The sequence below is a fragment of the Fopius arisanus genome, unplaced genomic scaffold, assembly GCF_000806365.1.
Source record: "Fopius arisanus strain USDA-PBARC FA_bdor unplaced genomic scaffold, ASM80636v1 scaffold00048, whole genome shotgun sequence".
Lineage (NCBI taxonomy): Eukaryota > Metazoa > Arthropoda > Insecta > Hymenoptera > Braconidae > Fopius > Fopius arisanus.
Genome location: NW_011887787.1, coordinates 427,869 through 452,292, shown reverse-complemented (window position 1 = coordinate 452,292; position 24,424 = coordinate 427,869). Strand labels below are relative to the sequence as shown.

General features: G+C 37.1%; 5 protein-coding genes across 5 annotated transcripts; 3 read left to right on the top strand and 2 right to left on the bottom strand.

Moving 5' to 3' along the window:
* Positions 1-802: 802 nt before the first annotated feature.
* LOC105267573 (cuticle protein 65) lies at positions 803-1,358 on the bottom strand. Its single transcript, XM_011306521.1, has 2 exons — positions 1,268-1,358; positions 803-1,184 (listed from the first exon to the last, which is right to left on the bottom strand). The coding sequence occupies exons 1-2, from the start codon at positions 1,280-1,282 to the stop codon at positions 873-875; spliced, it is 327 nt and encodes a 108-aa protein (XP_011304823.1). The 5' UTR covers positions 1,283-1,358; the 3' UTR covers positions 803-872.
* Positions 1,359-2,827: 1,469 nt separating this feature from the next.
* On the top strand, positions 2,828-3,528 carry LOC105267572 (neuropeptide-like 3). The gene is made up of 2 exons (XM_011306520.1): positions 2,828-2,933; positions 3,146-3,528. Exons 1-2 carry the CDS (start codon positions 2,922-2,924, stop codon positions 3,371-3,373), a joined length of 240 nt encoding a protein of 79 aa, XP_011304822.1. The 5' UTR covers positions 2,828-2,921; the 3' UTR covers positions 3,374-3,528.
* A 2,649-nt stretch (positions 3,529-6,177) lies between these two features.
* LOC105267571 (uncharacterized) lies at positions 6,178-7,209 on the top strand. Its single transcript, XM_011306519.1, has 2 exons — positions 6,178-6,280; positions 6,814-7,209. Exons 1-2 carry the CDS (start codon positions 6,269-6,271, stop codon positions 7,015-7,017), a joined length of 216 nt encoding a protein of 71 aa, XP_011304821.1. The 5' UTR covers positions 6,178-6,268; the 3' UTR covers positions 7,018-7,209.
* Positions 7,210-7,428: 219 nt separating this feature from the next.
* Positions 7,429-8,302, bottom strand: LOC105267570 (early growth response protein 1). Its single transcript, XM_011306518.1, has 2 exons — positions 8,180-8,302; positions 7,429-8,032 (listed from the first exon to the last, which is right to left on the bottom strand). Exons 1-2 carry the CDS (start codon positions 8,189-8,191, stop codon positions 7,574-7,576), a joined length of 471 nt encoding a protein of 156 aa, XP_011304820.1. The 5' UTR covers positions 8,192-8,302; the 3' UTR covers positions 7,429-7,573.
* A 5,843-nt stretch (positions 8,303-14,145) lies between these two features.
* Positions 14,146-16,295, top strand: LOC105267569 (peptidyl-prolyl cis-trans isomerase G). Its single transcript, XM_011306517.1, has one exon. The coding sequence runs from the start codon at positions 14,395-14,397 to the stop codon at positions 15,010-15,012; it is 618 nt and encodes a 205-aa protein (XP_011304819.1). The 5' UTR covers positions 14,146-14,394; the 3' UTR covers positions 15,013-16,295.
* The last annotated feature ends 8,129 nt before the right edge of the window (positions 16,296-24,424 follow it).

Below are 24,424 nucleotides of genomic sequence, written 5' to 3'. Positions count from 1 at the left end.
GAGGAGTAGAATCTGCTGGGCGAATTAGGGGCTTAAGGCGCTTGCCTTTTTTCGGGTCTTTTGATCAATCAATCAGTGGTTTCGCCTATTTTCGCATTCGGTTTGAGAATAGAAGTCTCAGACGCGAGGAGAATGTAGAAATATTTATTTTTTCGTCCCAACCCTTGGCGTTTGATCTAGGATATTTTGGGGGAGGAAAGGGATTTTTTTACAGGATGGAATTCCCTCATCAGGTAATGATTGATTTCGATTGATTGATTTGGAATGTTTTTGGATCGCAGATGATAATCAAGTCATCAACGCCGGAAAATGGGGAAATGATTCTTTTTCGTCACATCCCGTAGGACTTTGGGGGAACGAAAGGGACTTTTTCAGAAGTAGAAGCAATAATCACTTAATGATTGATTCCGCCTTTTTTCGCATCGATGGCAATAACATACTCAACGCCGAAGAACCATGGGAATACATTTCTTTATGGCATCCCCAAGGCTCTAATCTCCAGTAGAATCTTCTGGGAAGTAAAGAGACTCTTTTTTAAATCAAATATTTCCAAAGACTACGACAATAAAATTTTCAACGCCGAAGAGAATATGAAAATAAATTTTTAAATGGTACGACATTTTCCAAAATGGAATTTCTCCACCAATAAATGATTGATTCCACATATTTTCACAAATTTTTCAGAGATGACGACAAACCCCTTAAAGCCGAAAGAAAAAATAAAAATAAAAAAACCAATTTGATTGCGATATAATTTCCAACGAAATTCCAAATATCAAGGTCTCAATGAAAAGAAATCACATAAAGTTGATCAATAGTTTTTATTACAACAACTCAATTCAATAATCTCGATAAAAATCTCGATGTCATGTTCATTTCAAGAGAAGTGGAGCAGCAGCGGGATAAGTCAATGGAGCACTGTAAGCAGCATAAGGGCTGTATGCATATGGACTGGAGACAACTGGAGCTGAATAAGCAAGTGGTGCAGCAACAGCACTGGGTACAGCAACTGGAGCAGTGTAAGCCAGAGGGGCTGCAGCAAAGGTGTTGTAATTCCTAGCAACAACTTGACTGCTCCTGGATGTGACGAATGGAGCTGGAGCGACTGCAACTGGTGCTGCAGCAACAATTGGTGCAGCAGGAACTATTCCAGCTGATGCCACAGCCAAAACAGCGCAGATGCACTAGAATAAAGAGCAGATAAATAAAACAAGTCCATTAAAATTATAATATTGATTCGATTGACCGATAGATTGAGCGCACTCACAGCTAATTTGAACATGTTGATTTCTTAGGGAATGTCTTTCTTCGGTGAGTGAAGAACGAGTGAAGAACACCGGATTGTTCCAACTATTTTATACCCAACCCGCCCCGCCATTGATATTGCATTCAAGGTGTCTTGAAGCGCAATCATACCTCATGAAATTACAAAACCCTGGGTATGTATTCTTGTCCAGTGTGACAATGTGAAAGTATCACGATATGTTCGGCTAAAATTGCATTCAAATTCATCCATCAAAGTACTTGTTGTCCCACTGGGCTTTCTTTCATACGAATTTTGTTTCAGTAGCTAAATGATAAAACGGTTCCAATCGACAAGTAGAATTTTAAAAAATTCTAGTATTTACATTTTTTATTTCGGTATAATATATTCCTCGAAAATTCAATTGGTAATGAAACATCACAATAAGTAATCACAATAAATATAAAATTGAGCAATTGCGATTAACCCATTTAATTACAAATTTAATTACAAAAAAGTCATTAGATATGTTTCGAGGCTTGAACCTATTCTATACATTATAATCTCGAGATTTGATTTCCATGATAAACTCATTATTAACAAAAATCGACTCAAACGGTTTAACAGCTTCGCTATTGATTTAATCGTTTGAGGAACCGAGAGTCATGGTATTGAATATAAAATCGATATTCTACGATGCGCCGTGAAATTTAATGAAATTCCATAGTGTATTGTATGCAGTATTCCACTCCACTGCGACAGAGTGAAATCTCACAATCTCTTCTTCTAAAAATGCATTGAAATAAATCGGCGCGCATCATTCGCTCCATTGGGATTTAATTCAAATTCTCTTTAGATAACGATAAGTACTCCAAATCTACATCACGGTCGATGAATTCCATATTTGGAGGAGTTTCCAGTTCTCGGTAGTAAATATATCGCAACTCCACGTGGAATTAAACGATGTGGGGGATGAGAAGCCCCTGGTGAGTTCTGGTAAATCTGCGGTCGACTACATTATTGTACTCATGCAATAGCTAATCCAATGCCCTGATATCAATCCCCATGCCTTTCTTCAGCTATTGTTCAACACTGTGACCTTGAATAGATAAACAGCTCCAATATGTGATCGTGGTTACCCTTCGGCATCCCATGACGATAACACAAAATTACGTAATTCGTGGTTGAGTTGTATAACCGTATTGGCAGTGATACGCGTGACAAGGTTACGCCAATCCACGAGGGAAATATATTATCCGAAGCATGAAAAATATCCCGAGGGACTCGCTGTACAGATGTTTCCAGGAGTATCGTATAAGTCATGCATTAATTAGCGTCGTTCAGGAAGTTTACAAAACAGGGGAGTTGAGAGGTACCTGGTGGAGTTGAAGAGCTTGTTAAAAAATTAATGAATGCCCATGGACAACCTGAGATACCTACCACATGCTGTACAAGTGTTCCCGGGAACTTGAAGAACAAAGAGACGCATTCTTCCCTCGTACCAACGTGGATGGGTGGTACCAACTGGTTTTCTTTCATCGTTCAGTTAAAAATCTCAGAGCGATCCTGGAGGGGTTGGCTATTTCGACTGGTATAAAATCCATGGCTTCTCTATCCTTCGTCACAGTTCTCCAGTCGACTCTTCTCCAAGACGATACACAGCCTCACATCTATCAACATGTTCAAACTTGTGAGTATAAATATATTTACCATTAAATGAATAAATAGAGTAGCAAAAGCTTATGATAAATATTTTTATGTTGTTCATGTACAAGAATTGTTCTTTAGTCTTGTTGGATGGTGATTGAATTTGTTTAGGCGTTTGACATTTAATTTTTTGAGATGAGATTTTTGAAAAGTTGTCGGGAGATCAAGGGAGTCATTAATTTTATTCATCTCCAGGGAGTTTTCCTCGCTATCTTGGCGGTGAGTGCTGCTGCACCTAATCCAGCACCAGCACCAGCACCAGGTGCTCTTCTGGCGACAGCCTACGCTCTTCCCGCTGCATATCCAGTGGCATCTAGCAGTCAATCTGTTGTCAGGAACTACAACACCCTCGCAGCTGCACCACTGGCCTACACAGCACCACTCGCCTACGCCTACGCACCAGCACCCACTTACTACGTCTAGAGTACATCTTGATGTCTCAATCATCAGTCAAATCATCACCGGACGCTAATCACTTTCATTCACAATTGTATTTTTCATCCTGGATTTGAAAAATTGGAAATCATGAAGCGGAATTCTGAGATTAAATCAATAAAATCTGCATTCGATTCCTCATAACTTTTTATTTGTTATTTCATTTCAAAAATAATCATGGAGAATCCATTCAGGATAATAATGAAACTCATTGATCACTGGCGTGAGTTGAATGAGAAAATAAGTGTCACTTGATATTCGAATGAGGAAATCGCTCGGACAGACGAGGATTTAAATTCCGATGGAGGAACTGATTTTTATGTCTAAAATCCACTTTCTTACCCAAAACGTCTATCAAGTCCTTGGAGATTCTCACCAGTGGTGGTTTAAAAAAAGCTCAGGATGATCGATGAATTACTAAATTATTTCTGAGGATGTCGATTATACCGCGAGCCGTGACCCTGACGCTGGTTTTTTTACGGGTTGTCATGGTTATTTAATTACTCCCTGTTCGATGGACCCTACATACTGTATACCTCTTCGAAAGCTTATTGAATAATTTCCAAATGGACATGTAAATCAGTTTATTTATTATTTTTTATTGATTTATCATGTATTTCTTTAAAAGATTCAAGTACGACGCAGAATTGGCAGATGGCGGATGGACTTTTTTTAAGAATCACTTCTCATTTTTTTTAAATAGGGTACATCATGGCGAGATCTGAATTCGAGAAGCGATAATTATTCCCGTTAATAACTCCACTTGATTGATTGTGATTGCATAAAATTTTTAAAAATTGAAAAATCCGCGCTCTGGCACCGCTAGATTTCCGCGGGCTGTTCGATCTTTCTGATTAAAAAGTGAAAGAAAAAGTTATAAAATTTCACAGCGCATCATCCATTCCTCAAGTGAGTTGATGTGTTTTATACGATCCGATTGAATTTTCATGAATTTATTGAATTTATTGAATTTGTTTTTCTTCACGTAATACCGCATTCTGAGATTCATAATTATAATCAATTATCGAATCTCCATACTCGACTAACGTAGTCTTTTTATAGATCATTTTGAAGATGTCAACGAGATCTTTAAAATAGTGTCTCATCCCCCTCATTTCCTCCCCTCAATCACTAGTTATTGGTAATTACGCGTTGAATATTAATATAATCGAAAAAAAACGCGACTCCCAGACATGGGATTCCTCCCCCCGATATCTGCCTGTTGTTCAGCAACTGGTGACCTCCCGGCAACCCTCTGAAGTCCTCAAACGATATATTTTTTTCGGATAAAAGGGTTGCCACAAAAAAGCCCATTTCACCACCGGCGAAAAAGCTCGACTGAATGATAACATTTTCACCACTCGACCTTTACCCCTAGAAGTTTCATTTCTGCTGTCTGATCGCCAGTTCTGGTCTGCCACATGATGCCAACTTTTTAATTGAATTTTCAAAGTGCACATCGGCGAGGATTGGATACAAAGGGGAGGAAAAGAGGGGAAAAGGGGGGGTAAAAGGGGCGGAAAAGGGGGGAAAAAGGGGGGAAAAAGGGAAAGGGATGGTGGAAGAAAAATTGAGACGGGTATTCAGTGCATTGACGTCACTTTGCGAGAAATATCGTGCGGCTGCGGCATACCATCACAAAGGAGAGAGGGCACATAATTTTCCGAGAGGGTTGCCAGAGAGTGGGACTCTATAACTGGCCATCGGTCGTCGACACATACCAGGTGAAGGACTTAGCGGACCTTGAAGTGCCGCCGTCAGCCAATGTGCTCGAGTTCCCGCCAAGTGAAACATACAAATATTTTCTTTTTCTTCATCATCTCCTTTGTCTAAGTTCAAGTTCACTCGCACGTGCAAACATAGGAAGTTGAGAGAATTTTTATTTTTTCGCTGTTTGTTTAGAAGTTTTTGGTGTCTCACGGGGGCTTTTCGATGCGTCGTCACCACCTACGTCGAATTCGATATCGAGGACACCTGTTCACATCCGGCTGTCAGTCATCTGGTTCACGTTTTTTTTTTTCGGCTGGAGTGATTGGTCGAAACGATCGATAAATGAAAAAACAACATTTCATGGACAATCGAGAAGGGATTTCGTAGAAGAGTGACCGAATCGATTTTTCATTAGGGAAGAATCGGTTAATATCAGGTTTTAGATAGTCAAAGTGAGTTTTCAAATTGATTTTTCTCATTTTTTTCGACGACCGATACAAATGATCAGCGTGATATTTGTATTGATAGAAATAGCCTGGAGGTACTGAAGGCGTCTGCCGTCTATCTTTCCAGGCAGACATTTTTTTCAACACTTGGCGAATCCAAAAGGCCTGATAAACCCGCGATGATTGATGAGCCCCGACCCCGGAGATGCCCCATGAATCTATAATCTAACAAAGAAATATCGATTTTCAGTCGACAAAGGCGGTCCCGACGTCAATGCATGAAAAATCTATAAATTGCAATGATGATTTGCTTTTATTTCTCGTAAAACTCGAGCAAAGAAATCCCACCAAGCACGTCTGGATCACAAGGTATAAATGTCCTTGATGTGCATCGTTCTCTGGGCGAGACCGCCTCATTTCTCCTACCTCTCCAGACCAGAAACGTGCGCTACACTTTTTATTCTTATAAATTGTTTTTTTTTTTGTTATGCCAAAGTAACGAGTGGTCGACTAGTGGTCGAGGAGACTCTCCCCAGAATCAGTAGGAAAAACAAAAAATTCCAAAATAAATGTGTGTGTGCTTGTCGGAGCTAGCCAACCCTACTCCTTGGATTTTACGTGAGAGAACTGAGGAAGATCCTCGCTCTTCTAGTATATAAAGACCGAGGGAACCTCCAATTGGCACGCATTACCTGATCGTCAGACAGTAAAGCCATTCTCAATCAACATGTTCAAACTGGTGAGTGATTGCTGCATTACACTGAGAATAGAATAATTTCATCATTTATTATTATCTCAAGTCTAATATCTTCAAGACATCTCCATTAGTTTTCAATTACGACAACAATCTCGCTCTTAAAGACGATCAATTATAGTTTTGACTGACTTGAATTCTCCCGGAATTCAATTCCAAAAATCTGGGAAATTTTTCAAATAAAAATATTCGAGATCGATAACTATTGGAGACCACCCAACGCCGTATCAATAATCATCCTCGAGAGGAGCATGATCCTGATAATAAAAACCTAATTCAAAATGGAGATAGTTCTGTCAAGCAAATGAATATTTAACAAAAATATTTTTTCCCATTATATTATCGCCATTTTCAAATTCGTTCAAAGCCCATTAATTAATTTTAATTAAATATCATTAAGATAATGACAAGTTGATAGTTATCCTCGATTCGGAGAGTCCACTGCTCTAATCTGTTTTTATTAATGATAATGATTAACTGGTGATAATGACTCGATTGATTATTCCAAAAAAATCTAGTTTGTGTTCGCTGCCATCCTGGCCTTCGCCGCCGCTGCCCCAGGTTACGTAGCTCCGCTGGTGTCAGCGTATTCTGCACCACTCTATTCAGGATCTCCATTAGCCTACAGTGCCTACAGCTCCTACAACGCACCTTACTACGGATACGCAGCATCCTACGGTCTCCCCTACGCATACGCTGCTAAACCAGCATACTACATTTGAAATCCTCCACGACATAAAAAATCATCTGATCCTCAGAGACCTGCACCTTCCGTATTTTTCGATCTCCACCCACCCCACACCACATCTATTCCAACAGAAAAGTATTTGTGTACTTAAAAAAATCATGTGGATTGTCTCCGCATTCATTCATGTTCGTCACCTGAAATTATCGATTAAACTGCTTTCACCGTATCTGTCTGTCTATTCTTTATTGATTGTTGATTTGTTTATTGATTCTTTAGGATTAGTTATTATTTTATAATTATTATACTGGTAATAGTGCCTGGAGAGAATTTTTCTGGAAACTTTAATTAATCACTCATTTAATACCATAACTAACGCGATTGAAGAATATTATTTAGTCGGGCCTAATTGGGTGGTGTACCTTCAGGAGAGAAGAGAAAGGGGAGGGAAGATTCTGGGCATTATTTTTTATTCCATTTTATTGGAGAGGGAGAAGGGTTTTTCAGTGATGATTTTACAACGCAAATTCAGAGTAATAATAATTTATTGCATATTTGAGCTGCAGTTACATTTTAGAAATAACAAGGGTAATCTAGAAAATAGGTGTGTGGATGATGGGAGAGGAGTGAAGTGTCTTGACGACTGGAGTGGCGTAGGGTGATATTAGGGATGGAGCAGAATAGCTTGACAGCAGGGGTGAGGAATAGCTGGAAACCAAGGGTGAGGGGTAGTTGGATATCAAGGGTGAAGAGTAGCTCGATATCAATGGTGAGGAATAACTCGCAACTGCTGGATGACCACCGGCCTTGATCAATTGGGAAGAGTAACTGGCAACTGCTGGATGACGAACGGTCTTGACCAACGGTGAAGAGTAACTCGTGATTAAAGGTGCTGGAATTGTTTTAACAACTGGTGCTGAGTAACCCGTGATGAGTGGTGAGGAGTACGCGTTGATAATCTCACCAGTGACCACTGGAGCTGGATGTTCACCAGTGAGATAGCCGGGTTTTGGTGCTGCCAAGGCACAACCAATGACAACGGCCAGAATCATCTGCAAGCGATATCCCAAAAGATTAGTTTAAAAAAATATGACACAAGTATTTAGAATTTTTATCGGTAAATATCGGTAAAACATAAATATCGAATTTAAAGACGATTGGTTGATAATTAAATAGTCGATAGTAATTGCAGGACTTACCAGGGTATTCATTATTGGTTGATTGGTTTCCCGAATCTTGGAGTTGCTGTTAAGTTCAATGGGCAACTGGTACTATTTTCGGAGGAATGCCGATCTTTTATACCTACGTTAAACCCAACCGGATGGATCCTGCTTACGTCAGAGACGAATAATATTTTTTCATTAATACAAAGGTACTCAAGGACTGAGCAAATTATCATACCTTATAGATCGAGAGGAACTCCATGAGGTGTCGCCTGCTGAAATAGAAAGGTCAGTCAGCTGCTCGCGACATTACCAATTAAACATCCCGAAAACTGGTTCATCGAGTCGTGGTAATTTTGGGGGTAACCAGTCCAGTTAAGATTTATTGGATCCCCGACAAGTTCGTTGATGAACCTAGACTGAATTTTAATCATCACAATCATGCTGCAGTTAAATTTTGCCCAGCGCATTCGTGAAATATTCCAATGATGAAATCTATCCGCAAATTGTGTGTAAATTCGATGCAACGAGAATAGTAATGCCAATGGACATGGATGAATAATAATGAGTAACCGCGTAATAGCTGGCACATTCCAATTTTTATTTATAATTCGTTGTAATGGCTTTCTCGTTTAAATATATAAATCTATATCAATTTATCCTTGAAGAATATGTGATTTTTGGAGGATCGTCTTGACGAGCTCGGGGTTTTGGGAAAGCTCTTCAGATTAATCGGGTCTCTCCATTAATATTAACAACCACGATTGATAGGTTTGAGATTTGATCTGTATTTAATGGTACCATCGAAAGAATTATATTGCAGGGCTTAATGAGCGTAATACACGCCATAATCCACTCCGAAACTCATCTGGTTGTTAAAGCCCTCTCTACGTTATTACAATTAATCCTTCCACTTTGCAATAAAAAATTGGGCAATAGAGTAAATATCAATATTTATTGGATGATTCTTTTCAATTATCGTCGATTTCGATACGAATATCTAGAACAAAAGGATCCCTCAACTAATTACCCTGTGATAATCCTCTAATGAAATTCTGTAAGAGCAGTAATTGACGCGATTTGACGCACGGACAATTTTAAATAGCCACCGAAGAATGCAATTATTGCACAGATAATTCCTCTCTGTCATTATCACCAACGCAATGCAGGTGTGGTTATTAAATCTATTGTTGGCCCCTCGTTCAGAATTACTCTGACATCGCAATTATCGCCGATCGATTACTCGCATTACATACGACTAATGCACAGTGAAATGGAAAAAAAAAATGGGGGAATATTTCAATTGCGATATTGCGGGATTATTCCGGGGTTTTTCGGTGAAGAGGATGAAATGGAAAAAAAATTAGAGCCTCTAACAATTTTTTTCATTATTCAATGACTTGTCTGAGAGATGATTAATTATTTATATGAGATTAATTGTTTGTAGGAGTGTGTATTATTATTAATTTTTGTGTCGGTGGATAAAAGTTGCGTGCAATTGAAATTCTGCGGCTGGCATAACCGATCGATGTTGAAAGTTGCCCGAAATTTAAAGGGAATAACAATTGGATTCCTTTCACTCATTCAGGAATGATTTGGATCCGATGAGGAATCATATCAAAGTCCACTCTTTTCCTCCGGTCATTGATTACAAGGATAATGGTTCGGGGACCTTCACAGCAACGGAAATCGTAAAAAATTCGATTACAGTCAAATGCACTCGCTGGGCGTGTATCACCGGACCCATTAACTTCCTTGATGACATTAAATTGCAACCCTATAATTTACGACGCTAAGGATCTTTCGTTCAAAATTGAAATGGTGATTGCAATGCGAAAATCATCCGTTATTTCAAGTACTATATTACCTTTCACCTTTACCTCAGACTCTGACCTTGCACAGAAAAAGTTATGGCGTTAACGTGACTGTTAACATTCCCCTGGAAAGCTATCCCAAGAAAAAAAAGATAAATTTTATTTACATAATTTTTTATCTCCTGAATTTTCAGTTTACATTTGCATAATCCAATACTTTATAAATATAAAAATAATATTTAATAATATTTAATAATATTTAATAATATTTATTTTAATAATATTTAATAAATATTAAATTAATATCAATTTTAGAGCGAATTAAAAAATCATCAAATCTCAATAAAACTCGAGTTCTTGTAGTATGTCCCATATATTTATGTACTTGACCATCGGGAATGTGAAATCATACATGATTGCGTTTAATATTTAGATTGACCCTCGCAATCCCACAGATTCCCATGCACAACAGTTGTGAACATGTGCCATTACTAGAAATACTCATAACACATGGGGATGTTTGTTAATCCTCAACTATTTCTTCTCAGGATCTAAAATCGTCATGCAATAATTACAGCCTCTGTACAACGTGATGATATCCACATTTAATTGAAATATCGAAGGGGTGCAAAGTTTCCTCTGTACTCGCTGCATTTCTCAGTACTAGATATTGCGCACTTTGCACTCGTATTTTACGGTACGAGAACGAACGCGCACTACAGCGCGCTGTAATTATAAAAATCGTGATTAAAAATTGTTAATTTAAGTGAGTTTCAAATTCAAATTAGCCGCCTCAAACGACTGAACCAATGAGAAATAAGCGTGACAGAGTTTCGAGATATCGATAGTCTCGATGTTTATCCTTTTTAGAATAGGACTTTTTAGAATAGGATATGGTAAAAGAAAAATAATATATAAAACTTTTCCAAACTTATAGTAACTCTTGTGATTATATGACGGAACATCCAGCTCCTACGCACTTCAACTTTGCAATGCTCTTCAAGTGAACAATGCATCAACAAAACTTTGTTTATCATTCAGAAAAGCTCGACTGAATTCCTGTGAACAAAACTCTCTAGCGCAATTGAAGTAAGAATTCGCTGTTATTGAATATTCCAGTGTTGTGACACTCGTGCAATTTAAACTCTCAGAGAGATTTTCAAAGGATTTTCACACATCAGGAGCTGATCAATGCGAACTGGACATGTCATCTGCGCCACTCAAACCTTCTATCCCATATTGCATAATTACATTTAGATATTTCATTTCATTTACGTAAATGGCATGTAATCCTGTCCACCGGTTCTCATCCAATTGTTATGTAAATCGATTTTTCATTTTCTGTTATCCCTATTTGTGGTATTAATTGCATTACTCAGGGGTTGGGGTCATTGCATAGTTCATTATCTGTAGAGTATAACAAAATATCACCCGGATGTTGATTGTCATTAATTCCACGTGGAGTTTTTGTCGCGCGTGTTAAAAACCAGAACTGATTTTCATTTGAAATAATTGATTCCTTTTCAATTCCAATTACTTTTCTCCGAGCGTGACAAAACGTAAGTATTACAGATTTAAATTGCTCTCGTGAGAAATGAGTGCCGATAGCTCCACGTGCCAAGAACTTTTGACTTTGATTATTTCTATTGGATATGGGAGATATAAATAATACTATAAAGCCGTGGATTAAACTTAAATTCTTTATTCTTAATAATGGCACGAGGAAGAAACGTCTGTACTCTACGGAAATCTCCAGGAGACTAAAAACTAGTCACAAAGATGAGAAACAAATTCGTCACCTAATGAATGAACCCTCTGTTCTTTCTTCCGCAGAAATCATTGTTAATGTTTATGTAGCCTCTCAAGTGACTTTCAGTCAACATCCATATCGATTCATTTCTGTAACAGTCACTTAAAGAATAAACTAAACTCAATAATCCAACAATTTCATTTGGATGGGGTGAAAAAAAATTAATTCCCGACACCTCGGAAATCAAACTAAAGAGTGATGACGAATCACGGTGTATTTTTTAGTAATAAATTGGACAGACTAATGTAATCTCCCTTTTGATGCTTTATATTATTTGAGTCCTTTCAGTAAATGAGTTCAAAGACATTCGTCGGGGGCTGAAGGACCCAGGTCGTTACCATCGACGAATGCCAACAAAGAGTCATTAACTGTCGCCGAGGCTATATTGACAGGTGTGTCAAGTCAATTATCCCGAAAAGAGAAAAGAAAAGATTGGATGCTTGATTCTGAACCATTCGGCCAATTTTTCGCCTTCAAATCTCAAGTCCCTGTCCAGAACGAGAAAAAAGTCTTGACTTGAATATTCAGAAATTAATTCCCGATAGTCTAACGCGTCTGAACAATTCTCTGGGTAATTGATATAAAATAAATGAAGATGTCTCGCAATTCTCTCTTGTTTACCACTTGTTAACTTTTATTTTCTGATTATTTATTTGTTTTTTGGTTATTTATTGATTGTTTTTAGCGCATGTTTGTTTCTGGGCTGCGGGAAGACTGAGGAAAAATTGAAAAAGATTAATTTTTCATGAATGGATACAAAGGAATGGGGAAATTCGCCTTTCCGAATTCTTCTTCAAAGTTGAACTCTTTTTAATAGCCAATGCCCAGTAGATCGGATTAATTTTATTTCGAATTTTTTCCGCGAACGGCCGCTGATATTTTCGTAATTCATTCTGATCTCAACTTCTCTTCGAGAGCACTTATCCTAGGTCGTCTAACGATGATTTGAGAGAATCATAGTAGAATGCTTGATGAACTACTTAGTGGTATTACGTTCATGGAAAATGACCTCGAATATTGTATTTCACAGTGTACAATTTTCGTTGATCAGGCATTCAAGAGTCATTCCCATTCGAATAACAGCCAGACTGAGAAAAATAAACATGTTTTTCTTTTTGTTATGATACTAACCTCAGGCAATCACAATTCTTGGCGCAGGTAGGGTATGTATCGGATAATCGCGACCTCTGCACCCCTCAACTACCCAAAATCATCCCAGGAGGAGTCCATTTTTGTCACTAATTATTTTAATGCCATGAAATTCTTGTCGAGAATTTCCCCGTCTTTTACCTTGAATTTCTCATGATTGGTTTACTCCATACAAGTGTAGGATATGAATTTATTATCCTAGAAGGAGAAAAAAAAATTGGCGAATAAATGCGTTTTCAAAGTGAATTGTCAGTGGAAATTCTTCAATTTGCATTTTCTGTCTCGCGAAGTTTTCAGGTCGGCGAACTCGAGTACTCGAGCTAATTTAGGCACTGCCCACCGTCAGGTCAATATCAATTACTCAGTAGGTTTGATATTTCCGTGCGGATATATTTATTCTTGATCGGATATGTGACGCAGTCACGAAATTCGATGACCCCAAGTTATTCATAAATTACCTACGTGAGTGGCTGGGAGACTTCCAGTTTTTATTTCATGCCTTACTGCACAATTACATCTGGTGTACCGTTTTTTTCCTCAATCTTGGGTTTTTCCGTTGAAAAGTTTCCACATTTTTTTATCATTGAAACAGAAAGCTTCAGGGGAGTTCTACGGACTTTACAGGACGAGGATTATGCCGCGAGGAGTAACCAGAGTTTCCGGAGCGGAAGAACATTTTTTAACTCCTAATTAACATAAAAAAAAAGTACAAAAAATTGATCTAAATCATTATTACTACTCCCATTAATTACCAGTTATTTCTATCATTATATAAAAACAAAAAAAATATATAAAAAAGTATTTATATAAATTTATCAAATATATATCGATCAATTAATTCATGAAATCAATCAAGAAATAAACGAAACCATTAGAATATTAAATAAAAAAATGTATTCCCATGCAGAGAGAAAAAAGTGTGATTTTGCGGTACATCTGTTCTTTTAAAAAAAGATCGGACTGGTGGAAACCAAATATATTTGACAAAAGAATTGTTTTTCCTCAATATGAAAAATAAATAACAATATATATAAAATACATACATTAAACATATATTAAATAATAATATACAGTGACAAGAATATATTTACGAATATATTTGCAATAGATAGCTATTGTGAGGAGACGTGGACTTTTCACGTGGACAGATTCCGCGCAGGCGTGCATCCCAGCAAGTAGATATAAGACCGGTGACACAACCCCCTTTGACTTCAGTGCGAAACTGATAACTGAGGCTGTAACAACTGCAGTTTATCAATTCGAAACAGTGATTGAAATAAACTCCAACCACGCAAACCTGAAGTAACTGAAGTGTCAGTGAACACTACTTGTGCAACTCATTATAAAATAATCAAAATAAAGAATTAAAAGAATAGATAAATAAATTGACCATTATAAGTGCGATAAGTCGATAAAATCAATTTGATAATCGCAGCGATCGGTGAAGTACTTTAAAAATACTTTCGAATAAATAGAGGATGATGGAAGACACGATGAGACTGACGGACTCATCTCTCTACCAGACAGACGAGTGCAGCACAGACAGTGGATGCAGCAGTGGAGGCTCCACAGGAAGTGCTGAACGCCTATCGAAGACCCGGAGTCACGACAGGAGCACCTCAAAAAGCCGCTGTTTTCATCGCTTCCGTCACCACGAGACATCGGCAATGAGATCGCAGGAGCGTTTGTCGAGATCGAGTATCAACAGCCAGAGTGGTAGATCTAATAACAAATCGTCGAGGTCCTGGAGTCCCAGTGATAATCGCAATCACTCGAGGGAATCACCCTCTCACTCGCTGAGTCCATCAGACGGACAGAGCACAGACAGTGATTCATCCAAGAGGATCTCCAAAGCTGACATCCTCACGAGGGCACTGCACTGCCTCAAGATCGGAGTCTTTGAGAATAATGGGAAGGAGAAGAAGCTGACGAAGAAGAGTCCCAAGAGGATTCTGAGGGAACCCGTCTCTTATACATACGTGAGGGGATTGTCCGGCCTGCCAACGCAGAGAGTGCCACGAAATGCTAGTCAATGTAATTCACCGTGCCCATGTCATGATATGAGACTCTACCGCAAAAATATTGATCGCAGATAAATGTGATGGGTTACAATGAATCGTGTCATGTGGCCAGAACCAATAATTTTTTTTTCGTCTCGTTACATTTTAATTTATCTCGATAATTCAGTTGATCCTTCATATTCTATTGATTGGATAATTCCGTTGATAATGTTAAATATTTAACTTATGCTGTTATTTTAGATTTTATTTTGTGATTCCAACGAATGACTGAGATTCATTATTATTATGTGATGAGAACACCGAGGGGTAGTTTCTAATTGACGAGTGATAAAATCTCGAAATATCGTGTCTAACGTATCGGGATCAGATCTAATTGAAGTCTTAGGGACTTGTCCGAAATCTCGCGACGTTATTATGGATAAATTTGCGAATTTAAAATGATAGGTAATCTCCTAGGGATAAGATTTTCCCTTTTTACACAGTATATGAATTGAGATGATTGATAAAAATATTCCCGACTCTTTCGATGCAAGTACTTAAGGTAACGCAGGAGCTTAAAAATCGTATTCAATTAAAATTTTCTATAGCCCCAACTGTGGCTGTAATTACCACGATGAGAATTAAAAAATTGCTCACTTTTATATGAACGAAGAAGATAAAAGTTAGAATGAGAAAAGTGAATCGTAGATAAGATAAAACTTCCTCGTTTTTCATTTAAATTTCACAATGCACTTAATCGATGATTAACGATATTCACAAAAAAGATCAATAATTTGTATTGAATAACAGTTTTAATCCCAATGGAAGGTAGAATTTTCAAAATTTTATTAATGAGTAAGTAACGTGTCATATCAAGTCAATTACGACGAAATTTAGTTGTCACATTGAGAGGCTAAAATATCATTTTCGCCCGAGACACTATGTACGAAAAAAGATCCATTAAAATTCGATCGAGTCGGGGAAAAATTAGACTCCTCGAAACAAGGAGATGAATAAGATTAAATTACGATAATTAAGATATACTAGGATCAAATATTGAAATGATCATTGAAATTGCATTTGAAGATGAGAAAATAATGATTTATCCAGCGATGAGGTAATTGTTTTGTAAAGAATTCCAATTGATTTTAATTAATTGCTATTAATCTTTCTCAGAGCAGAAAGACTGGTGCGATATCCACTCTAGTGCCTTGTAGATACACTTCCCTCTTCCCTTCCCTACCCCCTCCGTGTGACTGATGTTATTATTATAAGATTTGAAGACCATTAAATCATGAAAAATCATACGTGAGACAATGACAATGCGAATGAGATGAACATTTCACTGAAATGTGAGTGTTTTGTATACCAACTCTATGTAGACGTAATCTACGTTCTAATAAACGTTTTTCATGATATACATATCTCCGAAGAGTTTATTTAATTAATTTTTTTATTCACCTTTTCTCCCTCTCTCAATTATTGTTTAAATCCATTTTTTCATATTGCAAGAACTTGAGTCATGAAATTATAAAAATAAATTGGAAATATTTATTTTATTTGTGCCACGAATATTCCTCAGCGGTACCAGATGGCCATTTTTTCCAATAATTTTATTTGAGTTTAAAGGATATATTAATTAATTCAATAATATAAAATAATATTATGAGTGGGTTATAAAAAATCATATTTCAAAATCATATACTAATTATTTCCCCCCAAAAGTTTTTGGATTGTTAATTACTGGAGTGAGACCTACACATTCCACTCCAGAATTTCTTGAACAATAATACGAATAAATAAAAATTAATAATGAAATTATTCTGGGGATGACCCTTTATTTTTTACACTGAGAAAAAAAATCTTTAGTCAAATATATTTTTTTGTGGTGAAATATATTGAAAAAATAATTTTTATTTCTCAGTGCAGTTATTTGTCAGTGGACTGGTTATTGTGGTTGATTTTTGTGGAATGAGGATGATTGCTGTCCACCTCTCGACCCCATTGAGGATCCAACAGCAAGGTTGGAGGAGGAAGTGGGTGATTGTAGGGGTGGTGTTGGCAAAAGCCAACCCTGAGAGCAAAGGGACATCGACCTCGGAGTACCTCTGACCCGATTACGAGCCACCGTCAGACCCACCTCTCTCTGTCCATGAGCATCACACCCTGCAGTTGGATGACGTCACGGTATTGGTCTACTCTGCTCTATTAAGGTTCCAAGCCCTTTTCCCTAAAAATCACTTTTTTTTTTAATTTTTTCTTCCAATTATCAATGGGATTAACACGAAAAAATTGAAACTTTTTTACTCAAATTTTTCTGCGTCCTCAGCAAGCCTCACCAAAAATTTGAAAATAATTCATTCACGACTACAAAAATTTCTGAGTCCTTGAATAATTATAAAACCTAAACGGTATATTTTTAGTCGTTAATCTGACACAGGGTTTTCCAAAAATTTACAAACAGGAAAAATGACAAGATATCGGCAATAACTCCTTAATGACTCAAAAATTTCCATAGTCGTGCGTTTATTTCTCGAATTTTCAATAAAATCACGGGAATTTTACCAAAAGTTTACTGAGAAAGTAGGAAAATGTCCAGGTTAATTTTATCAACCGTTTTGCAGAAATTTGTAAAAAAAAAAAATTGAAAAATGAGAGGATATCAGAAAGATCTCCTCAAATGGATTTACCTCGGAAAAACCTTTCAAGATATCCAAATTTTCCAATTTCCATTTTTTAACCTCCAGTATCAATTATCCGCGGTGGACGTGAACTACTCCACGACGCGGTTGATTTGAAATAGAATATTCATGGATTCTCAATATTTCAATAGATTCATTGAGGAATGGAGGACAAATATAAGGACATTGTATTCCATATCTGTCCTTCTTGGCAGTACCTCAACTCCTGATGCACTGATATTGCGGAATTTTAAAAATAGATCATGCGGAAAATTTCTGTCGCGTAAACAAAAATCCGTTCAGTTATGCTGTACACGTAGTGTTACCATTGATACGAGAGTACATCCAGGAGAATCCTTGGCCGAGTTTTGCCAACCTTACCCGGACGGAAAGCTCTGTGCAAGTTTGATTGAAATTCCCTTGGGATAGGTGGCCTTGATAGCCTCACTGAACCCATAATCAGGAAAATTCCACACTTTTTCCATTGTGTAATTTACATTCACTGTTTGTCGCCAAGCCAAATGCTTTAACATATTTCTCGCGTTCATTGGTTCACTCCCTGCTATTCTCCCTATTATTCTTGTAGAATAATAGTGAGTATTACGACTCTATTATTGTATCAGCTATTGACGGAATTATAAGGATAAGGAGAGCACATCCCCGTGGTTACACAAGGCTATCCAACAGAATTCTATTTCTACGTGTGCCCCTAAACCTGTTAAATATTATAACCATCCCCATTTTCGTAATTAACATTAAACGTTAACATTAAACAGCTGCAATCTTCCTGGTGTAATAATATACTGAATAATAATGGCATAAACAAATTGTTTTTTCACTCCTGATGCTGAATTTTTGGGGGGGACAAATTACTTTTACTAAAATCCCATTTTTTTCGGCAACTGATAATTGACTTTACATACTTTCGGGGTCTAGACCATGAGAAAAACGTCAGTGACTTAAAGAGGACAAGATCAAACTTTTTTTGGGTCTAGAGGAGCTATTCCTCCGCACACAAAATCCAACGAAAATAAAGATAAGAATAAATTAATTAACTTATACGTTTGATGGCTCACTAATGACTGTCATCTCGCAGACGACTAAATCAATTCCTAAATTTAAATTCTAAATCTAAATCCACTAAATCAATTCCAATACAAATATTTAATCCGCCTATCTATCTCTTTCTTGTCGATGAATAATATTATAATAATATAATATTCAACTGGGACATTTTGATCAGGATATTTTTCCCCGGGTGAATAACTCTTTAATAATACATAATAAATTAAAAATATATATAAATATATATAATATATAATATATATAATAAAATATAAATATATATAATAACTAAAATATATATAAAATAAATTTAGATTAAAAATCTGTAATAAAAAAAGGGAAATGCTGGAAATAATTGAAATAATTTAAATAATGGAAGCAATGAAGAGAATAATAATGAAAATAATAATTGAAAATCCAATTCATCAGTAAAAAACAAAAAAAATGCTTCCATTCGGAAGCAAAAATGTTCTGATCTAAGATTTTGGGGAGAGAAGACTTTCTGAATTGAAACCCTTGAAAAAATGGAGTATACCTCCGCTGTAGTGATCAATTAATTGAGATTGTAAATTTTTTTAGTAGCAGATGGAGCAGATGTACTTGAATGACAAAAGTATAGGAAACGTGACCGGTCGACACAGAGACTGATTTCTCGGTGGTATATGGCTATGGTGGGGCCAAGGCATGACCCGTTTACCGGCTTTTGCACTCAATGACGTCATGAGCTTCATTCACTATAACCCCCCGAGAGTGGCCTAGTTTCCACCCCGAGCCTCCAACCCCCATGAAATATCATAGTTCATTGAGAGGACCTCCTCTTTTTACTAAATAACGCCACGTGACAGGAAAATACATGACACAGTGTTGAGTTTATATTTTATTTATATAGTTATATATTTTATTTATGGTTTTCTATATTTGCCCTCAAATCCATGACAAGACTTCGATCAAAAAGTAATCCTTTTTGCGATTCGCTACCCCTAATGAAGGACGCCTGATGTAAAACTTTTGATTTTTTTTTTTTATATTTCGATAGATGTGCAGAAAAAAAAACGATAATTTAAAATGTGTATTTAAGATCGTTTTCAACATTCGAGTTTTCAACATCAACATTAATATTTATTGCGATGGGATTAATCATTTTGTCTTTAAACTAAATATTTAACTAACAACTTAATTTAACTAATATTTTTACTAAATAACGCCACGTGACAGGAAAATACATGACACAGTGTTGAGTTTTTATTTTATTTATATAGTTATATGTTTTATTTATGGTTTTCTATATTTGCCCTCAAATCCATGACAAGACTTCGATCAAATAATAATTCTTTTTCCGATTTGCTACCCCTAATGAAGGACGCCTGATATAAAACTTTTGATTTTTTTTTTATATTTCGATAGATGTGCAAAAAAAAAAACGATAATTTAAAATGTGTATTTAAGATCGTTTTCAACATTCGAGTTTTCAACATCAACATTAATATTTATTGCGATGAGATTAATCATTTTGTCTTTAAATGAATTTTTTTCAACATTATATTTTTTTAAGTTGAAGCAGTGGCAAATCGATTAGAAATCTTCTGATCGATTTCATTTTTTTTGGCACTCCGGTGTTTCAATTGTGTCAGTTTAGGATGTCAGAGATGGTTTGTCTTTAAATCTGTTGAAATCTAATTTAAATACCTCAACACGTGGATGAATTCCCCCACATGTCCCAGCCGCGATGGATTCCAAATCCGTCGATCGAAAATATGAAAAAGTGATACTATTCATACGAGACCATAAAAGTTATGTCCCAGCCGCGATAGATTCCAAATCCGTCGATCGAAAATATGAAAAAGTGATACTATTCATACGAGACCATAAAAGTCATCTCCTCCCTAATTTGAATCCTATAAATATATTCATCTGAGTCTACGGTATGGGATTAATCCAACCGCGGTCAAAAATATTCCCATAAAAAATAGAAACCAGTTAATTCCAACTTTCTCACAACCCCAATGACGCACAATGAAAAAAAAAATTTTAATCTCCAAAAAAAAATCGCCAATCAAGAAAAAATATTGCTTAAATGTCGAAATAAAAATCAGTAGGCGAATGCTCCACGCAGGGGTAAATAAAAATAAAATAATTACAAGAGGAATGATGCGTTCAACGCTCCCAACCCGACACATGGAAAATCGCCATTTCCCTTCGTCAACCGGCGAACTTTCCCATGACATATATATTTTTTTTTCATTCTCCTGAATGACGAAGGTGGACCTTCACCTCAAACGCAGAAAATCCCGGGGATAGTGTTATACCTGCATACGGGTCAGCCCTCTGCTCTTCCTTACTTACCCATTCGTACCACCATTTACCGGTCCCCTTTTGGCCCAGTTTTGATGGTGATGACGTCATCACCGTCATTGATGTTCCTCGTGCCAACCCCACCTGTCCCAGTTCTCTCCTCTTCACTGTTATGTACTGCCAATTGGAAGCTATAATGTCTCTTTTCACAACCCCCTCTCGTACTCCCCTCCCTTTCACCTCCCCTCACACACCATTTTTTTTTCTTCCAAATGTAATTGTAGTTTTGCAGCATATCCATTTAATTTTAAGTGTTCAATTTTTCATGTTTGCATCATGGACTTGGGATTTGTGAATCTTCACACACGGAGAGAAATTTTCAGTCAAAATTACCTGTCCTTTCCGCTATTCTGGAGAGAAATGTCAGGACATTTTACGGAACTGTCAGGTAATTTTTTATGCCGCGCTCCGTAATTTTTAGATTAATTACCTGGGGGAAATTACGGTAGCCTTAACTTTTGTCAATTTTTTGAGAAAATTCCGGAATCGGTAAGCAAACTTAAAGGTCCGTAATTTTTTGATACATATTTCTCTCTGTGGATAACACCTTCATTGAAACATCAATTTTTCCACCGACAATTATTCAATTCCAAATTGTTTTTTTGCATTATAATCATTCGATTTTAAGTTTATAATTATTCATTATTGGATGACTAACTTTCCATTGTTATTATTGATGTCACTTATAATTGAGGCATATCAGTCATTCCTCGGAATTTCAAATTCCACTCGAAATTTGTCGGACAGAACCACAAATTTTCACAGCTTTAGTGGATTCTAAGATACGGGAATGAAAAAAAATCCTATAAAAGCTCATTCCATAAATTTCAAGATGATGTAACATGCGTATTCATTAACCTGAAGAACGCAAGCTTCGAGAGCTGGAAATGTCAAGTAGCTCAGACTAACGATTTTTAAAATAAGGATGACCATTGGAAACCTATCTTAGGTTTATCCACCAGCTCCTGAGTCCTCAAACCTCATCCACTCCTCTTCCCGTGCAGAAAAATCCGGATTTATTAAAATAAAATTAATTTAAACTTAATTTAAATAAAAAAATAAAATAAATTCCTCAGCACCATAAACAATCCCGAGGACACACGGACGATCCAGAATTTTTCCACTGGAGTTTCGTCTGACTACGACAGTATTATCCACTGGCGCTGATTGCAACTCAGTTAAAAATTAGGGAAACAGCTATAATTTCGGGGTGACTGGCGGGTAATTTTTCAGGGCCTAGTAAAAAGAGCGGAAAACACCGGTAAGATCAGTGTCTATGTATACATTTATGAATTTTCGTCCAGAAGAAGGAGAGAAGAAGCGGAATCCAAGTGCAACTGCATGTCGCGGCCCATTCACCCTCGCGCTCACGCTTTGGGGTCATTGAACCCAAGTGAGAGCGCAACTATGACGCGATGATTACGTCACGTTGCCGTTGGATACCAGGGGCCGAGAGGAGAAGTACATTGGACGCATACTCCACAGGGGCCACACTACGGTATCTAGAACTTTGACCTCAAACTGGGACATCCCTGCAGTTAAAGGGGTGTGTTTCCACCCCAAACTGTTTTTGGCTCAGGGACGAATTCCGGTGGAATAAGAGGGTGGGGATTTGCACGTTGCGCCAAAAAGACAGTCAACCTCGCGGATTACCCATTCCAATGGAGGCATTGACATATTTTCACCATTTAATAATTCCTCTCGGTGCTATCCACTCGATTCATACGACAAAGGAATTATTACGCTATTTTTATCTACCGAGAAAGCATCATCAATCGATTTTCAACAAATTGCAGTTGATGGACTGTCGATTCCCGTTGAAAAATTTTTTTTTTGCAAGACCGCGAATTAATAATCTGCGAAGTAATTGGAAAATTTGGAGTTCAAGCGATTCTCAGGAGATTTCATTTCATTTCTTCATCCATCTTATTATTGACCTAGTGGACGTGACCCGCCTGTCGCGATTTAAAAATATCCCGCCCTTTGCCGAAAATACGCTCGAGTGGAAATGAGTCAACAGAGATTGACTAGGAGGTATTTTAATTTTTTACGGTATTCTTGCACACTGAGAAATGTGTTTACCTTTCAATAATAATTTTCATTAATTCACTCCCCAGACCGGAGAAGAATTTTTTCTATCTCTGATAATTCCAGTGAATTTTCGCCCTCACAAATTTCTTTTTCGCTGATAACAGAATTTTTTGAGGGCAGGTGTTTGATCCTGAGTGATTGCGAATTCAATTAGACCTTCATTACTCATTACTCATTATTATATTACGCATTATTACTCGAATGACTATGAAATATCTGTATCGTCCGTTGACGTCTTCGGATTGGATACAATCGGTCGGAAGTCATGCTCTTTCCACTCGATTGGTGAATTACGCTGTGGAATCTTATGTAAGACCTCCGGCGATGGCGTACGTCATTAGTCCATGGCATAGAATTCTAGGACAATGCCAAGTTGAAGCTTGTACCCTCGAAAGAGTCACAATCACTGACTCGATGGCTTTCATCTTAATTATGGCTTCCACCCACTGGGTCACGAGATTTTCCCATTCGCAAAACATGTGACTCCAAACTATGGAGCTTCAACCTTGGAAGCTCCTTTGCTTCCTGGAGAAAGAGAATTTGTCGGGGTTCTGAAATTTAATTCAGTTTAATTTATAAAGAAACAATATCATCGATAACTGAATGCCATTGAATCAAAATGAAGATATTTTGCTTCCGCACGGAATTATTGTAGGCTTTCAATTTTTAGAGCGCAATTTAAATTATGAATAATTTCACAAAAAATAAATATGAATATTACGTAATTCGGTGTTTGAAAATTGAGGAAGAATGAAATTAAGATAATTGTGAAGCTGAGGAATATCACGTAATTTGTTGTTTAAATATTCGTCGCGTTGCGATCGGCCCAGTGTTGGCTCAATCTTGGCGCAAGGTTGGCCTAAGCTTGGCCCAATGTTGGCTTTCGAATTTATTTGAATATTCCAAAGAAAAACAAGTTCGACTGAGGAAAAGAAAAAATTTCTCTTGACAATTCTGAAAATCCTGGGATTGAGATAAACGAGATAGCATTCGCAAAAGTTTTTCTAATTAATTAGCGGGGATAATTACAGTATATACAATAAATGAGCAATGCCCTTCTGGTTGATTTCTTTGTAATTGGTATTGTTTTGGCGAAATTCATCTCATGTTTTTCCCCAGGTGCCACGTGTCTCCGAAGGGAGTAACAATCGATGGTAACTAAATACTCGTCATTTCATCCTCCTCGCCTAAATCCCGAGCTCAAAGGAAAGTAAAAAAAATTTGAGGATTTTCTCTTTCAGGAAGAGAGGGGTGAGGGTCCTGTAGAGACCACGTGCCAGCGACACCAAAAAGAAAAGTGTACCCATGGGAATCACGTC

What these genes read in the sequence shown, in the direction of transcription:
- LOC105267569 (XM_011306517.1), top strand. Translation starts at nt 14,395, where the DNA reads ATGATGGAAGACACGATGAGACTGACGGACTCATCTCTCTACCAGACA.